At 40.5% G+C, this 22648-nt stretch overlaps 1 protein-coding gene across 1 annotated transcript in view; it reads left to right on the top strand.

Annotated features, from left to right (window-relative positions):
* PTPRM (protein tyrosine phosphatase, receptor type, M) overlaps positions 1 to 22648 on the top strand; it is a 340322-nt gene that overhangs the window by 158426 nt on the left and 159248 nt on the right. Inside the window, exon 13 of the mRNA XM_010584832.1 lies at positions 16547 to 16679. Coding sequence (XP_010583134.1) covers positions 16547 to 16679 — 133 coding nt within the window. The remainder of the gene's footprint in view (positions 1 to 16546; positions 16680 to 22648) is intronic.

Genomic DNA, 22648 nt, shown 5'->3' with positions numbered 1-22648 from the left:
TTCATAAGCAAATACAGTAGAAGATTAACGAAAAACTTATTACGTATGTAAGTGTATAATCTTGACTTTAAAACTGAGTAACAAATCCCTGGTTTTGAGAAAGCCTGAAAGCATTTGCAGTTTGCTTCACTACTTTGTAAGAGACACTTCATGTAATAGGTTTAAATTGGCCATATTTGGTATTCTCTTGGGCCTCATCTATTTTGTTCTGTCTGCATTCTGATAAAATAGCATGCTTGGAATTATGATTAGGGTGTTCATTATTTCAGGCATTTTCTTAATTGTTGAAATATGTCTGAGCTACTTATATTTAAATTAAAGTATTTCCATTTGTGATTTAGTGGAGCAGCCACTACTTCACTGGATATTACTAAGACTGATTTCCATAGAACGCCCTTTTTACTACCCATTGTTAATTACACATGCAGCTGGAAGGGAGAGTTCTGTATTGTACACTCTTCATAGATGAAATTCTTGGTACAAATCAGATACAAGATATGTCAGAAGTTTTGTAGAATAACTGATACTTAAAAATTGGGAAGAATTTTTTTAAAAAATATAGTGGCAATCAAAGCTTAAGTGATTTTTACTCTGCATACCTTAAGGTCTAGATAAGCAGCATGTTTTATAACCATGTTAAAAGCAGTCATAAAATAATCCCAATTGGTTTCTTCTCCGTTATGAAGTTAGCAGCATAATAAAATATACAGATTTCTTCAGACACGTATTCAATACATAGCAAGATTTATTGCTATAGTCTGGGTCAGATTCTGTTCTCATGCATTGTACTGCATTACTGAAAACACAGTTTGTTTATTAACACAAAAACCAACAGCATGAATTGAGAAGAAGTGTTTTCCTATTTACCTAGTTTGTTATCCTTTACAGTGCATTTGAGGTATAGCAACACAGGCCGGACAGACATTCACATTCATTTTTCCCCATCCTGAACCATGTAACATTGATTTAGATGTATTCTGACATGTTGAAACTTCAAGTGCTATTTTGAGTAATGGAGAACCCATTATTTCCTAGTTGAGACTGCAGTGCTTTCTGTAACAACACAGCTACGTGCAGGTATGTCTGTCTGCAGGTTGAATACAGCATTTTAGGAGTTTATTCTTCTCTTGATACTCCTGAACATCATTTACATCAGAGGGAGCTGTGGATAGTTATCCAGGGGAGAGCAAGTACCTATGTGGTTTAATGTCAAAGCTGTATTACAATGCTGTTGCAAGGCCCAAGTGACAAGGAAAGCCGAGTGAGAATGGGTCTTACTCTCCAAGTGAAATTCTAAGCCTGTTTTTACATGATGGCCCCAGCAATTGTTGTACCGATTGTTCAAGGATTCTGGTCCTCTTGCTCAGCTGGGCAGAATGCAAAGCAAGAGGAAATCTTCCTGCTTTCTGCAGCACCGGCTGAATGCATTTCAATGGGCTGGAGTGTCACTTGTGATTTATTGCCCGTTTTTGTTCTTTTATGTGTTATATTTGTCATTTTTGCAGTGACAGTTTCATCTATAAAACAGTATAGTTACAAGAAAATGTTAAGAGGATACAGGAGTGCCATGGGAGCTACTGTTTCCTTTTCTCCTTTTTTTTTTCCTAGTACATTACAGAGTCAAACGTCAGGTTTTCTGTTTTCAAGACAGTGCAGGCAAGGCATCTAGGATTTTAAACATAAGTACATTTTCCACAAAGCACCTAAAGAAGAGCTGAAGTTAAGCAATTAGACAAAGAGGACCTAAAAATAATGCTGATAACAATTCACAAATGCTGAAATAACCTATAATATAAATGCAAGCCCTTTCCAGCTATAGGCAATATAGAACCTCAGCTGATTAGAAGTGAGTTACCAATGTGATTCTGTTAGTGATATTAAGTACTCCAGTTCATGTTCAACAATGTTAAGAATTCCTGTAAGGTTTTCTAAAAATGAATTACCAGCCTTAGTTTTGAATATGTTCAAGTCAGAAAAGCCAGAGGTTCTGGTCAGGGGTTCAGGACCTCCTCCATTCAGCTCCCCTTACTCTGAACAGGTTGGGTTGGGAATAGTGGGACCTTTGCAACTTTCCTGCATAAATAGGAGCTTAGGGAGGATAAACTTCAGAGGGTTATACCAGCAGTTCTGCTCTGGCCATTGATGCTTATGGTTGGCCAAGGATATATGGGTTCATCAGCCACCCTGGCACTGTATCGCCCAAGCCAGTGGTGTTAGAGAGCTGGGACAGGAACAGATGGAGAAGATCCCATGACCTAGAAGAAAATATCAATCTTTCCCTACACTTTAGGAAGGACAAGTAGCCTAATTAGGTATGTTTTGCACTGTAGAAACTGTTTGTCTTCGTTATGGGTTTGTGTGGCGTGGGGTTTTTTTGTAGCAGGGGAGGGGGCCGCAGGGGTGGCTCCTGTGAGAAGCTGCTCGAAGCTTCCCCGGCTCCAAGTCGGACCCGACTCTGGCCCAGGCCGAGTCCATCAGTGACGGTGGTAGCGCCTCTGGGAGAACAGATTTAAGAAGGGGAACCTGCAGTGAGTGGGGGGAGTGGGATGTGAGAGGAACCCCTCTGCAGACACTGAGGTCAGTGAGGAGGAAGGAGGGGGAGGAGGTGTGCCTGAGGCGGTGGATGCCCCTGCAGCCTGTGGTGAGGCAGCAGGCTGTCCCCCCCCAGCCCATGGAGGGGAGCGGGGGAGCGGAGGCCCCCCAAGATGGCCGTGACTCCATGAGAAAGCCCACACTGGAGAAGTCTGTGACTGAAGGACTGCAGCCCACGGAAAGGACCCACCCCAGGGAAGTTTGTGAGGAACTGCAGCCTGTGGAAAGGACCCACGTTGGAGAGGTTCATGGAGGACCATCTCCAGTGGGAGGGACCCCGCGGTGGAGCAGGGGCCAACTGCGGAGTCCTCCTCGCCCTGAGGAGGAAGGAGTGGCAGAGACCAGGTGTGGGGAGCTGACCCCAACCCCCATCCCCTGTTCCCCTGCGCCGCCGGGGGGAGGAGGTGGAGAGAACCGGGAGTGGGGTTGAGGGCTGGGGGGAAGGTGTTCTAAGGTTTGGGTTTACTTCTCATTATCCTACTTGGATTTGATTTATAGTAAATTAAACTGATTTTGTTTCTTCCCCAAGTTGAGCCTGTCTTTTGCCCATGACCATAACTGGTGAATGATCCCTCCCTGTCCTTATCTGAAGCCTGCCTTTATATTTTCTCCTCATCCCACTGTGGCTGGGCGGGGGGAGTGAGCTGTATGGTGCTTTGTTACCAGCTGGGCTGAAACCACAACAGTCTTTTATTCAGAAGTGTTAAAAAGTTGGTTGCCAGAGTTAATAGTCATTGCAGGATCTGTGTTACATCCCTCAAGTACACAACTGATTTGGAAATTTGAGTGTTCCTAGTTGATAGCTGAGAGAAGAATATGATTCCAAGTGTCAATGTCAAATATCTCTTTCATGAAGAGACTGAAACAAAATTTAACTTAAGCCACTGAGTCTGTTGGTTCATCCTAGCTCAAAAAATAATCTATTTGCTCAGTAATGTGTAATCTTAATATGAGGATATCTGTGAGGCAGTTTGAGGTTGGATTTGCGGGGAGGGCACTTTCCTTTCATCTCATTACAGAGAAACGTAAAACTCAGTCATGAAAATAACAATATGAATGAACTGACCAGGATAAATTCTTAACAAACTGAAGGAATCTCTGCCATCTATGTAGTACTGGTCATTATCATGTCTAATCCAAAATATTTCAACATCAGCAAACTACAGAGAAACGGAAAATATAAAACAAAGCAAAAATACTAGTAGGTAATTTTTAGAACATGGTTGTATGTCATATAGTGTGTTATTTCATTTCTGTGTGATTTTTACATTCAAAGCAGAACATGTTTTGCATATTCTTCAATGAAAAATTAAGGAGAGACAAGGGAAGAGAAACTCAGAGATGAAGTTAGTAACTAAAAACCCTTGTGAATTTCAATGTTTCCCATCTGTAGCTATTGAATGTATTCAGAAAATGTTAATCAATTAGAATTATTTGAAAGAAAATGTGGGACCAGTTGTGGGTAAAATAACCTGTAGTTCTTGGGAACTGCAAATCTCATGTTTGTATCACTAGAAAGTTCAACAAATGTGTAATGCAATATTACATGTATTACCTCTGTGTCAATGTATAGGTGAACATTAAAATGCGTGACGGTTAAATAGAGTAGTACAGCAAAGAGGAGAGTAGTAATGTTGACTTTTCAAAAGACACAGAACATACTACCTTGGGCAAAATACTGTTTCAGCAATTCACTCAGTTTAGACTCCTTGAAATAACTGAAGCCTTAATAAATATCTAAGCTGCATTTGTCTGCTTGGAGTAATAACACTATGCAAGCCATGACTGTAGTTATTGATGGGTTTTTAACACCTGCTTCTCCAGACATTGTATGGAAAACGTCCTTTTCTGCAGTAATGGGAGTTTGACTGCAAGAGCCAATGATTTTAGAGCTCTGGGAAAGGCATTTAAGTATATGTGTGCATTTGCAAGTATTTATTTTTCCAAAACTTTGAACTTCCATTTTCTTCTCTTCATCTGATTTTCTGCTATTGCTGACCACTAAGAAGTTTTTGTGTAAATAGAAAACTCCCATGCAAATGAAAGCTGAGTCACAGTTTTGCATAAAAGTCAGTGGAAGTTGCTGGCTCACATGGTTTCAAGCTGACAAGAGGGGAAATGCAGTAGTTTCAGGTTCTGTTTCATCTTTTGAGTTCACATTGGAAACAAAGGGAAACAGGAAAAATGGTGAATTGTCATTGGTCAGGAGCAAACAAAGTATTCATGAAACCTTTTTGAAGCAAAATGGTTATATTTTGTACTTTTCAGTATGCTGTCATTGAATTAGCTTCTGGCTATGAGTAAATATGTCAATAATTAAAAGCGATATGAAAAGAATTGATGAGGAAAATGTCTATTTAAGGCATTCTTAATCAAATAGGACAGATGGAGACTTTTCTGTAACCCCTAAAACCTTCAGGAAATATGTGAAACATGAGATGTAAATCAGTGATAACCATTCAGAGGAGGCCTAGTCTATTCTTCCCCTGTACTAGAATCTTGGTTCATCTAACATTTCTTCAGTTTGGACAGGTTTTTTATTGGCAATACTGTAAATGCTTCTGAAATGTGAACAAAAGAACTGCTACACTGTATTGGCACAAAGACAGATTTAGGATTCTGTGGGATTATTTTTCTTTTCTTGTGCTGATTCTCCTTTCCAGTTCCTCTAGCCAACCTTCCTGCCCCAAAACAGTGTTGACTCTGGAAATTCTTTAAAAAAAAAAGTTTTATGTCTGTTTTCCGGCTTTTTATAAATTTATCACGAATGTATTTTTACCTTTCTGCATGCATCATTGCATGTATAATTCCATTTATCTTTGAGTAGAATGAGCCTTGTTATGCTTTCCTCCAAGAAAATAGGTAGGTAGTGAGTAATGATAAGTAAATTCTGAGAGTGTGATTGTTTTTGAAAGATTTCTGAAGAACCCTTCAGAAGGGACACAATGTGGAGGGAGGCTGGTAGTGGAAATCACCAGGAATGTCAGCCTCATCAATGAGCCAGTGGCAGCATAGGCCAAAAAACGCATGCATGTGCAGATTTACCATGGGGATTCCTATACTACATTGTCCTTCTGCCACTGCCTCTCCCCCATTCCTCGTAATGGCAAAGTAACCAGATCTTCGCTGACTTTGCATTTGTAACTGTTCATTAGTGTTCTTGTAGTTAAGTCCTCAGTGGCAGAAAGATCAGAAGATAGTACCTCACTTCCACTACTTCCTTCCCATGCTGGATGTGATCCCTTGGATTTATGGATAGAAAATAAAATGGTTGTGTTTGTCCATGCCGAGAACATCTAGTTCTGTAGCTGAGTTTCACCCTGAGTAGGTCAGGTCCAGAAACATTATTCTGATCTGACTTGACATCTTCCCTACCTCGTGGAGCCCAATGGAGTACTAGCAAAACCACAGTTTTACCTCCCCTAAAGAGGGCAGAGTCCTATTCAGGCTTCAAATCCACACCTTTCCTGTTTGTAGAAGATAGTTGAAATAAACTTTCAGGGATGTCTGATATTTCTTGACATTTTTCAATGTAGTGCCAGGAGTAGATCTGGTGTTGAAAGCATGAGAGTCAACCAGAGGTCTCCTTCAGCAATAAGTGAAATTCAAATGTCCTTGGTGAGAGTGATGATAAATTATCTGCTACTTCTATAGGAGTAGCTAGAATGTGGTGCTGAGTTGCTTAGAAAATGCAGCATGTATGGGCAGGGATCAGTCTGGACTATCTGCTTTCATTTTATTGGAGCTAATTTGAGAGAGTCAGTCTTCTACCCTGAGTACTGTTGGCTTGAGGTTATGTAGAGAGCCATAAAATCAGATGTTTTAGGACTAGAAGCTCCCCTTGTTGTACACGATACGTCTAGGACTTCTTGTTCATACAAGTCAGATTTATAAAATGCTGTTGCACTTCCAGTGGCTACAAGCAGGACCTCTTTTACACAGCATCAACTGGTAACCAGCCGTGCATTTCAAAGTACTGAGACACCTGTAGTTCTAGCTCTTGTTGGTGTCTCTTTCTCAGACTTCCTCATCCTTATTCAGTGAGAGACCTACATGTGTACGGCTAATTCAATGCAAGTATGCTCCCGTTGCTCCTCCGTCAACCTTCTTGATCAGAAATTTCCATCTCATGAAGTCTTATTGACCTTTTTTGTGTTTGGGTAGTGAGAAAGCAGTTTGGTAAAGAAGCCCATTTTTTTCTTTCCATAGTAGTCAGGAGGATTTTATCTTTTATTTCAGTGGCAGGGTCTGTCTTTCAAATATGCTGCCATGACCTTTACCTTTGTTGACAAAGAGGTCTGTGATGTGCACCATTGTGGCTGCTTCTTTGGCCACACTGAGTGACTACTTATAAATATGTAACCAGACTTTTTTCTTCATAAAAATAGACTAAAGGGCCGGGGGGGGTGGGGGGTGGTACCCTTTAGGGCCATTTGAAAGCTTAGCGTTCCAAACACTTTATATTTTTTCCTTAGGAAATTATTTATTTCTAAGAAGGAGATACACCATGTCTGTATATTCTAGACTTGTTATTAATTTCAGGTTGTGGTGTAGCTGTTGAGTATGCTTTAAACATCCCTTTATGATCTCAGTGCTCTTGAAGTGTGAGGAGTTAACACTTTCTTTCTTCGCATATGAGTGAGGGCTTCCAACTGCTTGGGTGCCCACTGGAGAGGAAAATTTTTATTAATTTTAATTATTTAAATTTCCTTGATTAAGATAAAAGCGGGAAAAAGAGCTAGCAGAAAGGTTGGTGGTTTTGTTGCAAATGTGCTGTTTATCAAGGCTTGCTTGCTTGTTTTCTTGTAAGTTCCTTTTTTAAAAAACACAGTCTCCAGAAAAATCTTGTCTAAGAAGCCTGGATAAAAATCCTGTTAAAAAATAGATTGTGATGAGACCAAAAGATACGTATGAAACTGGGAACTTTATTTGGTTTAGGCATGTTTTGTAAAGAATGTTATTATTCCTCACAACCAGAAACACAGATGTTTAACAAAAAAAGTCTTTTTGCTCACATGCACCAACATGAATCATCCACCAGTGAGAAATACAGTCATTTGATAATCAGTTAAATGAGTCATATTCATCAGTAAAGTAGTTCTTTGCATTTCTTTTCATGCAGTTCTTTGTTGCTTATATTTACATTTTTGTAAAGAATATCACAAACAAAATTAATAATTCATAATTATTGTTACACAGTGGAGCCTTATTTTGATAGTCCCTTCTCAGCATAGATCTTTTAACAAGGCTGTTTTTTCCAGCATTTAAAAAACACCAAATAAACAATGTACCAAATCAACATGGTTGTCATATGGAAGTACAGAAATCTTTTTTAGGAAAGGAAGATCTGTACACAGCACTATGTATTGTACCGAAGATCATAAATTACAGAGAAGATACTTTCCTGCTAAAATATAAGTGCTGTTTGCCCTCTTTCCCAGACATTCAAAAAATAGATTTAGTGAGTGCTAACACATCATAGGAGGGAAAATCAGGATACTTTGATTTCAACACTTCAATGGCTCCTGTGCTTAGCAAAAGAGAAAGAAAAACATAATCCCTGCCCCGTGGAAAAAGCAGTTTATACATGAGCAATTCCAAAAGAAGCCAGGAATAGAAAGGGAAAAATACTGTAAAAAGAGAAGTAAAGCAGACCTTATTCTGAGGCATTTACAAGATTAATATATTCAAGGCATGGAGTAGAGAGAGAAAAACTGAAAAAAATGCTTATTAAAACCACCTTCTGTCACAAATTATACCCTGCTCAACATCACCTCGTAACTTCTGCCATATGGACAAAAAAGCAGTGTAGTTTCGAAGGAGAACTATGAACATTGATTCGAAAGCTAACAAGGAGGAAGGGGAGAGAGAACTTTCTCACTTAGCTGGAGTTCTACCAGGAGTAATAAAACAAAGACATTGTTAGCAGAATACATGCTGGCTAGCAGATGAGGACTGAATGCCAGTCACTTACAGTATAAACAGACTAGCCAGGGTGGTAATTCATTTCATCTACAAATCTGTATGTGTTTTGGGTATTCTCCAAGACAGTCACAAATCCTGGCATCTGGAATGAACTTGAAACTCAAATAAAAAGCATGTTGGACTGGTTTGTCTTTTCATAAGACCAGTAATGCTGCTACAGACTTAAAAATGAGGGTACAGGTTTCTGCAGTCATAGGGGAGATGGGGGTAGAAATGCTGAGGAAAATTCTGGAGTACACTGGAAATTTTGCACTACTGCCCCATTCAGGTGTATTTTGCAGTCTGTGATACAGGATTGGAATTCCTATTTATCATTTGACATTTATAAGAAGGACCTACCTCTGTGGAGCACCTCTTTTCATACCAATAGCACAGACATATTTGTGTACTTTCATATTTTGTCATACTGCATTTTATCCCAGCCCCTTACTTTTGGCACCTCTGCTTTTCCTACCTTTATATTTATGAACCTTTATGTTACCTTCTTGCTTGGAACACCCTAACCAATGTCATCCATAAAAAAGATTACTCTGCCCTCAGGTCACTCTTGAAGATCTGTTTTCTACTGTGTTGCTAACTGGAAATGCTGAGTGATACCAGCTAGCTAAAAGAGCAGGAAGGGTAGAAGTGTTCATTTATGTGGGTATTGTAAATGCATTTTCTTAGGGGTATTTGCCTCCCCCTCCCACCTGTGATTGCTACACCTGCCTGTTACAGCCTAGCTCAGCTAGATAGTATGCTTTTAGTGGCAAAGATTGTTTAGCTGTGTGCTTGCACTGTTCTTAGCACAGTGGGGCTCCCAATCCTATTTAGAGCTTCTACACCCTACTATCATACAAATAATAGAGAGTTAATAATGATAGTAGCCTTTGTAATGTGTGTGGTCCTTGGAGAGCATGGGCAGAGTCTTTAAAGCCAAGTTCTCCGATCTTTTCAGCCGTCTTTGTGGCAGGGACGATAGGATCCTAGTGATGGGTGTTGCAATGCAGCATTACACTTCTCTGCCTCCCTTATGCCATGTACCATTTTGCGTGATTTCTGCCACCTAATCACAGCACAACTGTCACACAGGTGTATAATGTTTAATTTTCCTGACTCACTCTGTGAAATAAGTTAAAAGTAGGTGCTGAGATGTGATAGTTGAATCACACTGCCTGCATAAAAAAATCATGGGCTAGTTACTAACACAACAGGTTAGTCTCAAGTTTGACTAGAAACTAGGACAATCTGGGCTAACTATTACTACTTTAAAGCCTTGTAAAGTTAACCATTACATCAGTCACCGGAACACCTCTGAATGAAATACAGCTGGAAAGGCTTGCAAGTGACTTACCAAGCAAGTACCTTTTGAGAGCTTAAAGCTGCAGAAAGGAAGTAAAAAAGGCAGCAACTACAGTCAGCCTTCAGTGGAAGAAATAAAATGAGACCAGTCTAGTTAGTTAAAGGAAAGGATTATTTGTTGACTCAAGTAGAAGAAATTTCTGGATTTTTTAGAGATTGCTTTAGACAAAACAACCTATAGCTAGTTTTCAGTACTAAGAGCTTTAATCTTACTCCTTTCTTTGAAAGTATAACTAGCAGCTCCTAGACTATTGAGCCAGGGTAATTTTATTGGTCATTCTTTTCTATACAATGGTCAGTCATTCCTAACTACATTTTTTTGGAAGGGACTAATAAACATTGAAAAGCAAATCCAAACCTTGTTCATTTACAAAGAGAGAGGGAGAGAGAGGTTTTGTTCAGTTTGGTAGAGGTCCACATCTTTTACTGAAGAACTTTTTCATTGGCTTTGAAAAACAAGATAATGCTTGCATGTAAGTTAAAAGAATTATATTTTGCTTAGCTAGTTCATTTAGCAAATAGTCTTAACTTCCATTTTAATGAGGAATAGTTCTGCTCAAACTTTTCTATCCATAAACTACCTACAGGAGATTATTGTTTATGAAGTTTTGAGGTTGATGCATAACACGACACTTGCGCCTTCTGAGTGAGAAAGGAAAGGGAAATTTTCCACCCAAGGAAGTAGCAGAACCGTTTTCTGAAAAGCACAAATTATTCCTATAATACTAATACCAGACCTGTATATCTCTGATGAGAACTAGAAATTCTTCAAAGAGAGAGTAATTTTTTTACACAGTCTTCTAACCCATGGTACAGAAATAGAAATTTCACTGCATGAAGTAATATAAGAATTCACAGTATGGCAGACACTAAATATTGGTGACTAGACTATAATTCAGTTCTCAGTCTGAAAAGGAGGTAAGATGCCAAGAAGTGGCTGACTAATCACTAAACTTCAGAAAAGGAGATTCCGATATTAAGAAAATTTAATGGAATAGGTCTGAGAGTCAAAAATAAGTGAAATAAAATCTTTAGGTGTTTCATGGATACTACTTAAAAATATTATCACTGAGTCTTGCAAAGTACTGAACAAAATGGGACCCATGAAGAAAAGTCATAGATCAGGCCAGCTGAATGCCGTTTTTTCTAAGTGAAGAAAAAAAGATATTTCACATTTTAAATGCTGCTGTAGGAAAAGCCACAAAGAATGGGCAACAAAGTAGTAAAATGGAAACCGTAATCACTGAGATTAATTAGAAAAGTAAATAACTAAGGGTATGGAACTAAACAATATTACTGTCTTCCACTTTATTCAGCACAGGAGGCCTGTGGAAATACTTTGCTGGGTTTTGTGGTACCTTGGGGTTTATCTATAAGCGTGTGTTGTGGTTTCAGCCCAGCCAGTAACAAAGCACCATGCAGCCCCCGGCCACGGTAAGATAAGGAGAAAATACAAAGGCACATTTGTGGGTTGAGATTAAGGACAGGGAGGGATCACTCACCACTTATGGTCACAGGCAAACCCCAGACTTGACTCAGGGAAAAAAAAAACCAGAATCAATTTAACTTGTTACCAATCAAATCAAAACAGGATATGGAGAAGTAAAACCAAATCTTAAAACACCTTCCCCCTCAGCCCCCCCTTCTTCCTGGGCTCAACCCCACTCCCGGTTCTCTCCACCTCCTCCTCCCGGCAGTGCAGGGGAACAGGGGATGGGGGTTGGGGTCAGCTCCCCACACCTGGTCTCTGCCGCTCCTTCCTCCTCAGGGGGAGGAGGACTCCGCACTCGGCCCTTGCTCCACCATGGGATCCCTCCCACGGGGGATGGTCCTCCACGAACCTCTCCAACGTGGGTCCTTTCCACGGGCTGCAGTTCCTCACAAACTTCCCTGGCGTGGGTCCCTTCTGTGGGCTTCAGTTCTTCACAAACTTCCCTGGTGTGGGTCCTTTCCGTGGGCTGCAGTCCTTCAGTCACAGACTTCTCCAGCGCGGGCTTTCCCATGGAGTCATGGCCATCTTGGGGGGCCTCTACTCCCCCACTCCCCTCCGTGGGCTGGGGGGGGACAGCCTGCCATCTTGTCTCACCACGGGCTGTAGGGACAAACCCTCCTCCCCTCCTTCCTCCTCACTGACCTCAGTGTCTGCAGAGGGGTTCCTCTCACATCCCACTCCCCCCACTCACTGCAGGTTCCCCTTCTTAAATCTGTTCTCCCAGAGGCGCTACCACCATTGCTGATGGGCTCAGCCTGGGCCAGCAGCGGGTCCGACTTGGAGCCGGGGAAGCTTCGAGCAGCTTCTCACAGGAGCCATCCCTGCAGCCCCCTCCCACGCTACCAAAAAAAACCCCACGCCACACAAACCCATAACAGCATGTCTCTGTTTCTCACTTCTGGCAGGAAGCACTCTAGTTTGTTCTCAGCAAGGAAGGACTTTCCAAAGTCAGCACCTTTATCCTTTTTAAACTGGCAGGAAACGTTTCCTTGTCCTTTCATTTTCTAAGCAGCTCCCTCGAGCTGTCCTGCACTCACTGCTCTTTACTGACCTATTGCCTTTCTAGAGGTGGACCACAGTGTATGTGTTAGTTTGGCCTTGATTCTTCTAACTCCACTAACTCAGACAGCCTCAGCAAGAAAACAGAAGTGAGGTTATTGTGAAAGTTTTAAAGTCAGGCTTCTGTGTGCAAGGGTAGAACCTAAAGCTTAAAAGTAAAACGAACAAAAAAGCCCCAGATAAAGTCATTAGGTCCAGTGTCATAAGGAAAATGCAGTGGGCTTAGCTGTTGGCAACAGTATGCAGTTTGTCATTAAAAACAGATATTTTGCTGGAGGTATAGAACTCCACTAGTCTTGTATAGCTATATATGTTTTAAGGCTCTAGCATGATCAAGGAATTTAAAAATTTCTGTCAGACAAATTGGTTGAAACAACAATAATAAAGAGAATAAAACACCAGGACTATAATATCACCAAACAGTAGTGTATAGTTAACACTATTTCTGTGAAGAAAGATTACATTTCACTCAACTTTTTTAGTATGTGTCAGCCCAGCAGAGTAAAAGAGAAACCACGGCATCATTTTTTTAGACTTGCAATAGTAATTTTCAAAATCTCTCTTGAAAACATACAAACAAAACTAAGAGCACAAATTGACATTGCAGTTTATCAAGTGGTAAAATGAATTTCAGAACTACTGCCCCTAGCTGCTTCAATCCCCTTACACACAGTTCACTTTTCTCTCCATGGTGCCTTTGTGGCTATGGGTTAAAAGTCAGTTACAAAGTAATTATGAGGTGAGAGACAAATATTGCTCTGGATCAAAGTCTACCTATCAGACAGAAACCAGAGATAAGTAAACTGCCAGTTTATCGTAGGTAATGCACTTAAGGGTTTAGTATTATATGCTGTACAGTATGTCTATTAAATACATGGAACAGTCAAAGTTGAGGCAGCAACTCTTGAGTATGATGCTAGGTGAGGTGGGTTAGCAGAATTCACACAGGACCGTGAGGAATTTCAGCAGGACAAAAGCAAACTGAATAAAGAGGTAGTATCAACTCAAATTTCAGTCTTGAAAAATGCTATGTAGTGTTCAGCAGAGGTAAATTTGACTTTTAACTCGTAAAGGGCTCAAAATTGAACACAGGACTGAAGAAAGGGATGCGGGTTTCACTGTAAAAAATGTACCAGTGACCTGTTCAGTGTCCATCTGATGTCAAAATAAAACCAAACAGAATGCTAAGGGGGGTGAAGAATGGGGTAGAACATAATTTTTAAAAATTCTGTTGTAGAAAAACTGAGGTATGTTAAAGGAATAAATAGTATTAAATAAAATGAAGAAAGTTGCTCCAGAATTTCTAATACTAAAAGACTCAAGGGATGCTCAATAAAGGTAAAGGTGGCAAATTTGGTTCATTTACCCAAGTGTATTTTGGAACCCACTGATACCAAGAAAGGAGCAACATTCTGTCAGGGAATGAATGAGATGGTGAATGGAGCTAAAGGAGAATTGAGATAATGTCAGCATTTGGTTTTTTATAATAATTAACGATAGGAGTTTTTAAAAGGCGTGTCAAGCATCATGTTTCCAGTTTAAGACAATCTCTATGATGAGTCAGGCTGAGTCCATCATGGTGGGAAGCTTTATTCTATTTTTAACTCGGGGTGGCATTACCTGCACTTTTCTTAGACAATTTGAGATGATCCCTCAATTGGATAATCAATAGATGATGCAATATGGGAGTTTCAGTGACCTGATGTTAGGCTCTGTATCTCTTCTTGTGTAGGCTTTCTTTGGAGAATTTGCAGTAGTGGTGGATTCCCCAGCTTGTCCATGACTCCCAAGAGGGTAATGCTTTGTGTCATTGAAGGCATTTCATGAAAGTTGTGCTCCATGATATGCAGAAAATGTGTGTGCTCTGAATACAATTTTGATATTACCTCATCTGCATAGTGTAAGTTTATCTAGTTCCACTGAAGTGAGGACCTGTGCTGTCAAAGAGAGACATGACACTGAGATAAAATATGCTGCATAGTTGAGAGTTCTATGTGGAAATGTCGCAAGGCTTCTTTCACTTACTTCTAAAGTTTAGCATTTATGATCCCAAAACTAGCACTGGAAGCCTTAACAAAAGGAATGAAACCATAAGGCAGAATTTGATTTTAAGAAGGCGTTACTGATGAGTATTCCAGTAGGGTGAGGTAGCCTAAATGAGATAATGAAGAATAGACTTTGGCAGGAACCAGTCTTAGAAATTACATCTAAAAAGATACTGCTTGTTGTTGACTTTGCATTTTTCCTTGCTTGGGTTTTAGATTTAAAAGAGGACTGTGAAGTCCTTACCACGTCTTACCATTTGCATCATACTTGATTCACTGCTTCCTGTTTGCCAAGTTCAACTCAACAGTCACCTTTTGCATGAAGATACTCTAGATGTCTTCTAAGTATCTGCTATACTTTTGAGTTCTGTGCAGATTACAGCAATATAGAGTTTAATAAAATGATTTACATATGACACAAGGAAAATAAAAATAGAATTGTTTATAGCAGAACTTTAAACATCTACAGTCAAGAAAATACAGAGCCAGATTCTGTTACCTTTAGTCATATGAAGTAAGAGTTTTACTAAATCAGAATTGTATTGTGTATTGTTACCAAATTAATATTCTGGTGGGACTGGGCACAGAGGCAGGCAGCAGATCGTCTTCTCTGACTTAGCACTTACACAGTGTACCATGGCCGGAATTTTCCAAACAACCTGGTTCCTGCAGTTAGCTCTAGATATATTTTGATTAAAGGTTATCACCTTTTCTGGCAGCAATATGAATTGCCAGGTTTTTCTGCCATTCCTCCTCGTAAGGAGTTTTGAAGATGCAGGCCAAAAGTGTAACTGTGGGCACTCAGAAGTACTCACCATCTTAGAATATCCTGGCTAGAACTGAGAAGAGACATTGAAAGTGTTTTCATTGTACTTCTCAGAAAATATCTCTGCATGTAAATTGATCACTAATTGCTTTCTTTCAAAAAAAAGGAAGTGAAGAAACAAGTAAAATATAATTGATGCTTTCAAAATTGTTTATGAAATCCAGACAATGAGATAAGATTTTAAGTGATCTTAAAATATTACACTTCACTTAGGCTTTACTCTTACTTCTCCATTCCCAAAAAAGCTATAGCAGGAAAGTGATCCATAAATCTGCATGTCCAGTTTATGGCGTGGTGCCTCAAATGATGAATGCTGCCACGTTTTGATTAAAAAAAATTGAAGTCCATAAAAAAAATTAAATCAGTTTAGTGAATTGAATGTTGCTTCCTTAACATTTTTCATCCTGAACTCATTTAGTAGAGGAAATGGATATTTCATCAGACATGGATTTGACGTTCCATCACATTATACAGTAAACAGTACAAACGATTTTTTTTTTTAAATGGAGAAGCTGGAAGAGCTAAGACAGTAGCTGCTGTAAGGCACTGGTTATCTCATTTAAACAGATATTAAATGTGGGTGCCAGTGGTGTGATCATCAGCTGCTTCCCACTTTGTGCATAAATTGCTTAGAAGGAGTCTTTTTGCCTACCAGATGTGACCTAGATTTAGATTTCCAAAAGCAAAAAAAAAAAAAGTCTATTATGTAAAAAACAATTGCGGGTAAAATGCATGGTAAATGAGCTTATCTCACTTTTCCAGGTGTTTAAGCTAATATGTTATGGAATTACAGCTTCATTTATGAAAAATAATTGAGGAAAATGTTCCAGCAAATCAAATTTGGATAAAGGCTTAGGGTAGTTATTGTGTTGTTAGCAAGTTTCTAAATGGCAGAAAGAAAAGGGAGCCAGCGCAGATAATAAAAATATAGAAATTTGTGAATCTTTGAAGAGGCTCTTATAAAAGGGTCAGGGCTGGCAGTGGTATCCCACCTGTGTTGTGATCTTGCAAAATGTCATGGAACAATATGAAGAATTATATTCCTGTCAATGCATATGAAAGCAGGATTTTTTTTAAAAAAGAAGCATTGATATCTGTTGGCCCTGGATAAGCCTAATGACATTGGTAGGTTAAATGTATAAACATCATAAGAATAACATCCTTATTCTTTTTCTTTCTCCTCTTTTCCGTTTACTGATTCCATAGGGGCTGCCACTCGAAAACCGGATCCAGAGCCTGAGAAACAGACTGACCATACTGTTAAAATCGCTGGAGTCATTGCAGGCATCTTGCTGTTCGTCATTATATTTCTGGGGGTTGTGCTGGTAATGAAGAAAAGGTGAGCCATTAGTAGATGTTTTCTAGATACATATTCATGTCACAGCATCTCCTACAGCAGTTGTCAGTTTGATATTGGCAAAAGTATCCAGCCACCTCTTTGCACTTTGCCACAGAGTTTAGGAAGTACTGCTCCTTCCCACCCCAAAAGCTTTGTTGGGTTTTTGTAAAACCACAGTATCTGTTTCATCCCACAGCATTTTCTATGAATTAATGTTTGTGGCATTGTTGTAGAAGAAAAAAACAACTTGAGGCTAATGGTTCTAGCACTTATGCATTAGTACTGCATGATGGACTCCACTAATAGAACAGTATCTCTATCCTGAAAGTTTGAGTCTCCACTTTATTCAACAGATTAGCTGAAAGTTAGATGTAGTTTCATTCTTGAATGTAAAAGAAATCCTCAGTCAACCAGGAACTAGAGCTAAGGTAATTTCTGCTAAGAATGAAATATTGTTCTGCATAAATGTCATTCCCTGAAAACAAATGAAAATGTTACAATGGTGCTGAATGTTTCCATGCTGGTTCAACACACACATGCATTGAGATTGTTTTGCTTTGAATATAATTTGAAAACTGCTACAACATTAGAAGTGTAAGGCTTTTAAACCTGGTTGCCTTTCTCAACACTGTGAAAGGAAAAATAATATAGGAAAAAGTATCTCACAGCTAAGGAGGTGGCATGGGTAAGAAAAAAATCCATGTGATGATAGAAGCCAAGTCTAGATTGGGAGAAATTCATTAGCAGATAGAATTAAGGTTTTAGGTTGTATCCTGAGCAATGTGAGATTCGCAACTGTATAGCTGGGGTTGGGAATGTGTGAGAGCTGTGTAAGGGGGCTGAGTCACACATTGTCCTTCCACATCTGCTGTAGTCTTCCTACTGTCCCATAACCCCTCACCTCCTTGCCAGTCATCCTGTGTTACACCATTTTCTTCCTTTGAGAGCACTCTTGGCCTGATTTTGCTCATCCCAACACTATGTGATTTAGTTGTATGTTAACTAGTTTGGCAGGTCTGAGATAGTCAAAATCCCTGAGCTGCCTGAAATTCTTCCAGAATTTGAACAGTGGAGGTGTACAGCTAAAGAGGCAGCTGCCTGACAGTGCCTCAGGGCAGGCAGCAGAAGTAGCTGCTTTTCACTCTCCCTGAAGACATGAACAGGGCTATGAGCTAACAGGGCTCTATGCAGAGAAAGGTGAGCTGTGGCCCAGGCCATGACAAGAGGTAGGTAAAGCAGTCAAAAGCTGCCATACAGAAGAGATTGAGACTTAAGCCCCAGGGTAAGCGTGGCTGGAGCAATGAAATTGACCCAGTAACCAAATCTTCTCAATAAAGTGCAGTGTAGCAGAGTTCAAATCTGTTCTGACTTTGCAGTACTTTTTTCTTCCCACTTCTGATTTCTTGCATCATTCATACCTTCAAATTTAACAGTTGAACTCCCAAACTCCTCCCTGGGGCCAGGCACAGCAATTGGCATTCAGGGAGGAAGGCTACTCCGATTGTCTGGCCAATCCAAGGAATCACACAATTCCTGACCGGCATTCATCACTCTTTCTCTTCCAGTTCTGAGCCTCTCCTTAAGGGTTTGTACCAAAGGTAGAATATATTCATGCAAGGTAGACAAGTTCTTCTTAATCTTGAAGGGAGAGCATTGCAAAATGATGCAAATAGTTTCAAAGTAAATAAGGTGTCAGAGTCTCTGGCTAAATGGATGCTGTACCAGCTCTTGCTTTATTCTCTAGGGAAAAGCTCTTTGATAATCTAATTGTTAGAGGCAGGAAGGCTCAAATCCTAAGTGTTTGCATGTTAGTGCAGAAGGATACTTGATTCCTTCTGTCTACCACAGCACAGTAATTATTATTCATAGTAATTCTGTTGTTAGAAGAAAATGCATTATGTGAGCTTCTTTGGGGTTTGGAATAATCTGCTTGTAACAGAGATGAAACTATTGAAAGTACAAGTCCAGGAACTCTGTTACGAAATACATACAATTTCATTGTGTAGTACCGAAAGAATGATACCAATAACTTAAAGATATCCCAGAATTATGCTGGAGCCTTGAACAAAACAAACTGTGAAATGAGTTGAAGTGAATATTAAAAAGTAAGAATGGTTCCTCTGTGTAACAGGATGTAACAAGGCGTTAATGAGAGTTTCAGGAGGTAGGTATATTGTGTCCCAGACCTCTAAAGCAGATGCTGTACCATAGAAGGTCTTGAATACAACTACACTCATGACTTAAGCAAAAGATGAACTGATTATTCAGTAGATAGTTATTGGTGCATTAATTCACTATGCTGCTGAGAGCCCCTATGATTTCACCTTGGTTCGGTTACTCTGTATACATTATGCATTTGAAGAAAATGCATAAATCATTCTGCAACCTTAGTATAACTGTGGTGTTTTTACAGTTTTATGATACTTTAGGTGCTACTTTGTGAAACACTCTCATCAAGCTAGCTTGTCGTCTGACTACAGCACTTGATCATTTTATTTCATTTACTTTATCAGGAGGTTTACTAGAGTAAAGATCTGAGTGAAAAAGTAAAATAGCACCTTGTAATTCAGTGGCACCTTTCCCCTGAGAACCGCTTTCCTCTCTGCACTATTATGTGCAGACTCTCTGGGCTCCTGTTATGGGTTTGTGTGGCACGGGGGTTTTTTTGGTAGCGCGGGAGGGGGCCGCAGGGGTGGCTCCTGTGGGAAGCTGCTCGAAGCTTCCCTGGCTCCAAGTCGGACCCGACTCTGGCCCAGGCTGAGCCCATCAGTGACGGTGGTAGCGCCTCTGGGAGAACAGATTTAAGAAGGGGAACCTGCAGTGCGTAGGGGGACTGGGATGTGAGAGGAACCCCTCTGCAGACATCGAGGTCCGTGAGGAGGAAGGAGGGGGACGAGGTGTGCCTGAGGCGGTGGATGCCCCTGCAGCCCGTGGTGAGACAAGATGGCAGGCTGTCCCCCCCCAGCCCATGGAGGGGAGTGGGCGAGCGGAGGCCCCCCAAGATGGCCGTGAGTCCATGGGAAAGCCCGCGCTGGAGAAGTCTGTGACTGAAGGACTGCAGCCCACGGAAAGGACCCACCCCAGGGAAGTTTGTGAGGAACTGCAGCCCGTGGAAAGGATCCACGTTGGAGAGGTTCATGGAGGACCATCTCCAGTGGGAGGGACCCCGCGGTGGAGCAGGGGCCAACTGCGGAGTCCTCCTCCCCCTGAGGAGGAAGGAGCGGCAGAGACCAGGTGTGGGGAGCTGACCCCAACCCCCATCCCCTGTTCCCCTGCGCCGCCGGGGGGAGGAGGTGGAGAGAACCAGGAGTGGGGTTGAGGGCTGGGGGGAAGGTGTTCTAAGGTTTTGTTTTAACTTCTCAGTGTCCTTGTTTTATTTTGATTGGTAGCAAATGAAATTGATTTTGTTTCTTCCCCAAGTTGACCCTGTCTTTTGCCCGTGACCATCAGTGGTGAGCGATCCCTCCCTGTCCTTATCTCGACCCACGAGCCTGCCTTTGTATTTTCTCCTCATCCCGCTGGGGGCTGGGGGGTTGTGAGCAAGCGGCTGCATGGTGCTTTGTTACCGGCTGGGCTTAAACCATGACAGCTCCAATGCTAGGTTTCACCACACTGAGTCTACATGCTCTGAAAGTTGTCTTGCTTGTAGTTGGCTACAGCAATATCCCATTCACACTCCCCCATCCTAATGCATATCCCAAGGCATATACGGTCTGTTGTTCATTTCTTTCATGGACATGGGTCCCTGTAGACTTGATCTCCAGATCTCACTAATAGATTAAATTTACTCTGTCTCTGGGTGCGCCACAGTGTTTAATTAATTTAATTTCAAACCGTTTCTTTCCATTGCCAGGAGATTTGGGAAGCAATTTTACTGTATGTAATAACCACGACTTTGTTCAACATACTCCTGTAATAGCGACCTCACTTCATTCAGCAGCCATTCTTTGCTTGGTTGGTGCCAGGCACCACAGATTTTCACAGATCAGCCTGTTTGGCTTTTAATTCAGTAGCCAAGTAGACAAGACCACATTCAAAGCAGAGTTTTCAGTGCAGCACAGACATGCTTTGAATATGGTCACTATCAAAACAGTAGGTAGAGAAGTTCTGCAAATATCAGTAGTCATTAGGCATCATTATTAATTCACTATATAGTGGTCTTCTGAAGTAGTTATATTATAAACTGGTCACAGAGAGATTAGGTGGCCTAACTATTCAGTATATGGTTGGAGTCACTAGTGAAGGTAGGAACATCATGGACACTAAAACTTTTTCTGTGTGGACACTCAGTCTTTTTGTAAAGTAAACCAGATTTCTAAGCTTGTCACCTGGGTCAGGAGAAGACTGTTAGTGCTTTCCTGTTTTTCTCCCCACGTGGTTGTTCAGAGTTCCTTTTCTGTTCTGTTCTATCTTTTCTTTATCCATTCAGCCACATTCCTGCATAAAGATGTCATGTAATTGTAGACTAGGAACCTGCAAGCTATCCGTAATACAAATATGGCCATATCAATGAGATCATTCTTCTCTGTGAAGTCAGAATAATGCCAGTAGGCTTTCCTCTCCTCAGCTGTGCTCTTAATGTCTCACATAAGAATTAGCACAGTGTCAATGGAAACCAATACCTGTGTTTCCACAATATTGCTCCACAATAAAGTGGATTTTGAATCTGATCCTGAATATTAAATCTCAGGCAAAGCCCTTCATTTCTGCCAGTCTTTGATATACCTTCATAGGACTTTATAAAAAATAAAAAATGCAGCAAGTAAGTTCACCTGTTGGTCAACCTAAAGTAGAGCAGAGAAAATGAGAGAACTGTTCCCACAACCTTTGGAAAAGCAATTGCAATTAAATCAAGACTTGGAAAAATCAGAACATTACTGATTTATTCTTTTCTCTTTTTTTTTTTTTTTTTTTTTTTTACACTGTATTTCAGCTAAGTTTAAAAAAATATGCAGAAGTTGAGAAATCAGATTTATTGGCCCAAGGTTTGCTTAAAAGTATATATGTCTTTGGGGCAGCTGTTTCTTTCAGTGCTACCATCTTGCTGCTGCAGTGGGAGTGCAGTAAGGAAGAGGTTATTAAAATTTAATTACATTGGCTTCTGCTTCAGTTGTAGAATGGAATTTTTCTGATCATTGTATTTCTCTATAAAAAGGTTATTTTCTTTTGCCTGTCTTTAGTGTCTGTTTTCAGCTATGTCTATGCCTGAGCCCTCCAGTAGTTTCCAGTGTATGTAATTGTGGCATCTGTTCAACTCGGAGACCCTGGTTCTTGGCAGTGAATAAGGAAGGCTTTTGCACTCGGTGGAGCTGGGCTGGGAATGCATTGGTCCCATCCCCTGATAGCAAATCAGGCTGTTCAGTCACATGCCTTTGCCAACAACTTTGAGCAGTTAGGATAGAAATCGGAGATAATAGGGCTGAAGGAAAACTCCAGTCTTATCCCAGGGCTACTACCCCTGAATCTTGTTTTTCTGTCTAGGCCAGCTACAAAACAGAGATGATGAAAGAAATCACTGTGGTAATTACACAGTTCCAGAAGTTTTCCCTTCTAGTGGGACAATCCTCCTGTAGCCAGCTGTGTTGGTTTTTATAAACTTTATAGTGGGGCCTTACTCTACAAGTGATACTTATGAAATTTATTTATGTCTTCAGTCCTGAAGGATATAAAAGTGCTTTATATTATCACTATATACAGAAACATTTTAGTGACATAAACCAACCTCTCTGGTGGGAAGAGACTGAAGAACCGTGCACAAAAGAAAATTTGGCCAAGGTTGGCCAAAATCTTTGTGCCACTCTCTTTAACAGAAAAAGACTTTTCATACATAGAGAGAAAGTTTGTATACATTACGTAGGAAGTAAAATGGAACTTGTGCATATTCTTAAAAAAAAGCTAAATCTTGTCAGTTATGAATGGTGCTTTTGCATGTGGCCTGAGGACTTGCAACTCTAAAACTTTCTGTTTCT

The sequence above is a fragment of the Haliaeetus leucocephalus genome, unplaced genomic scaffold, assembly GCF_000737465.1.
Source record: "Haliaeetus leucocephalus isolate CR32 unplaced genomic scaffold, Haliaeetus_leucocephalus-4.0 Scaffold1007, whole genome shotgun sequence".
NCBI classification, from domain to species: domain Eukaryota; kingdom Metazoa; phylum Chordata; class Aves; order Accipitriformes; family Accipitridae; genus Haliaeetus; species Haliaeetus leucocephalus.
Note: the sequence above shows the minus strand (reverse complement) of the source record. Positions and strands in the feature narration are given on the sequence as shown.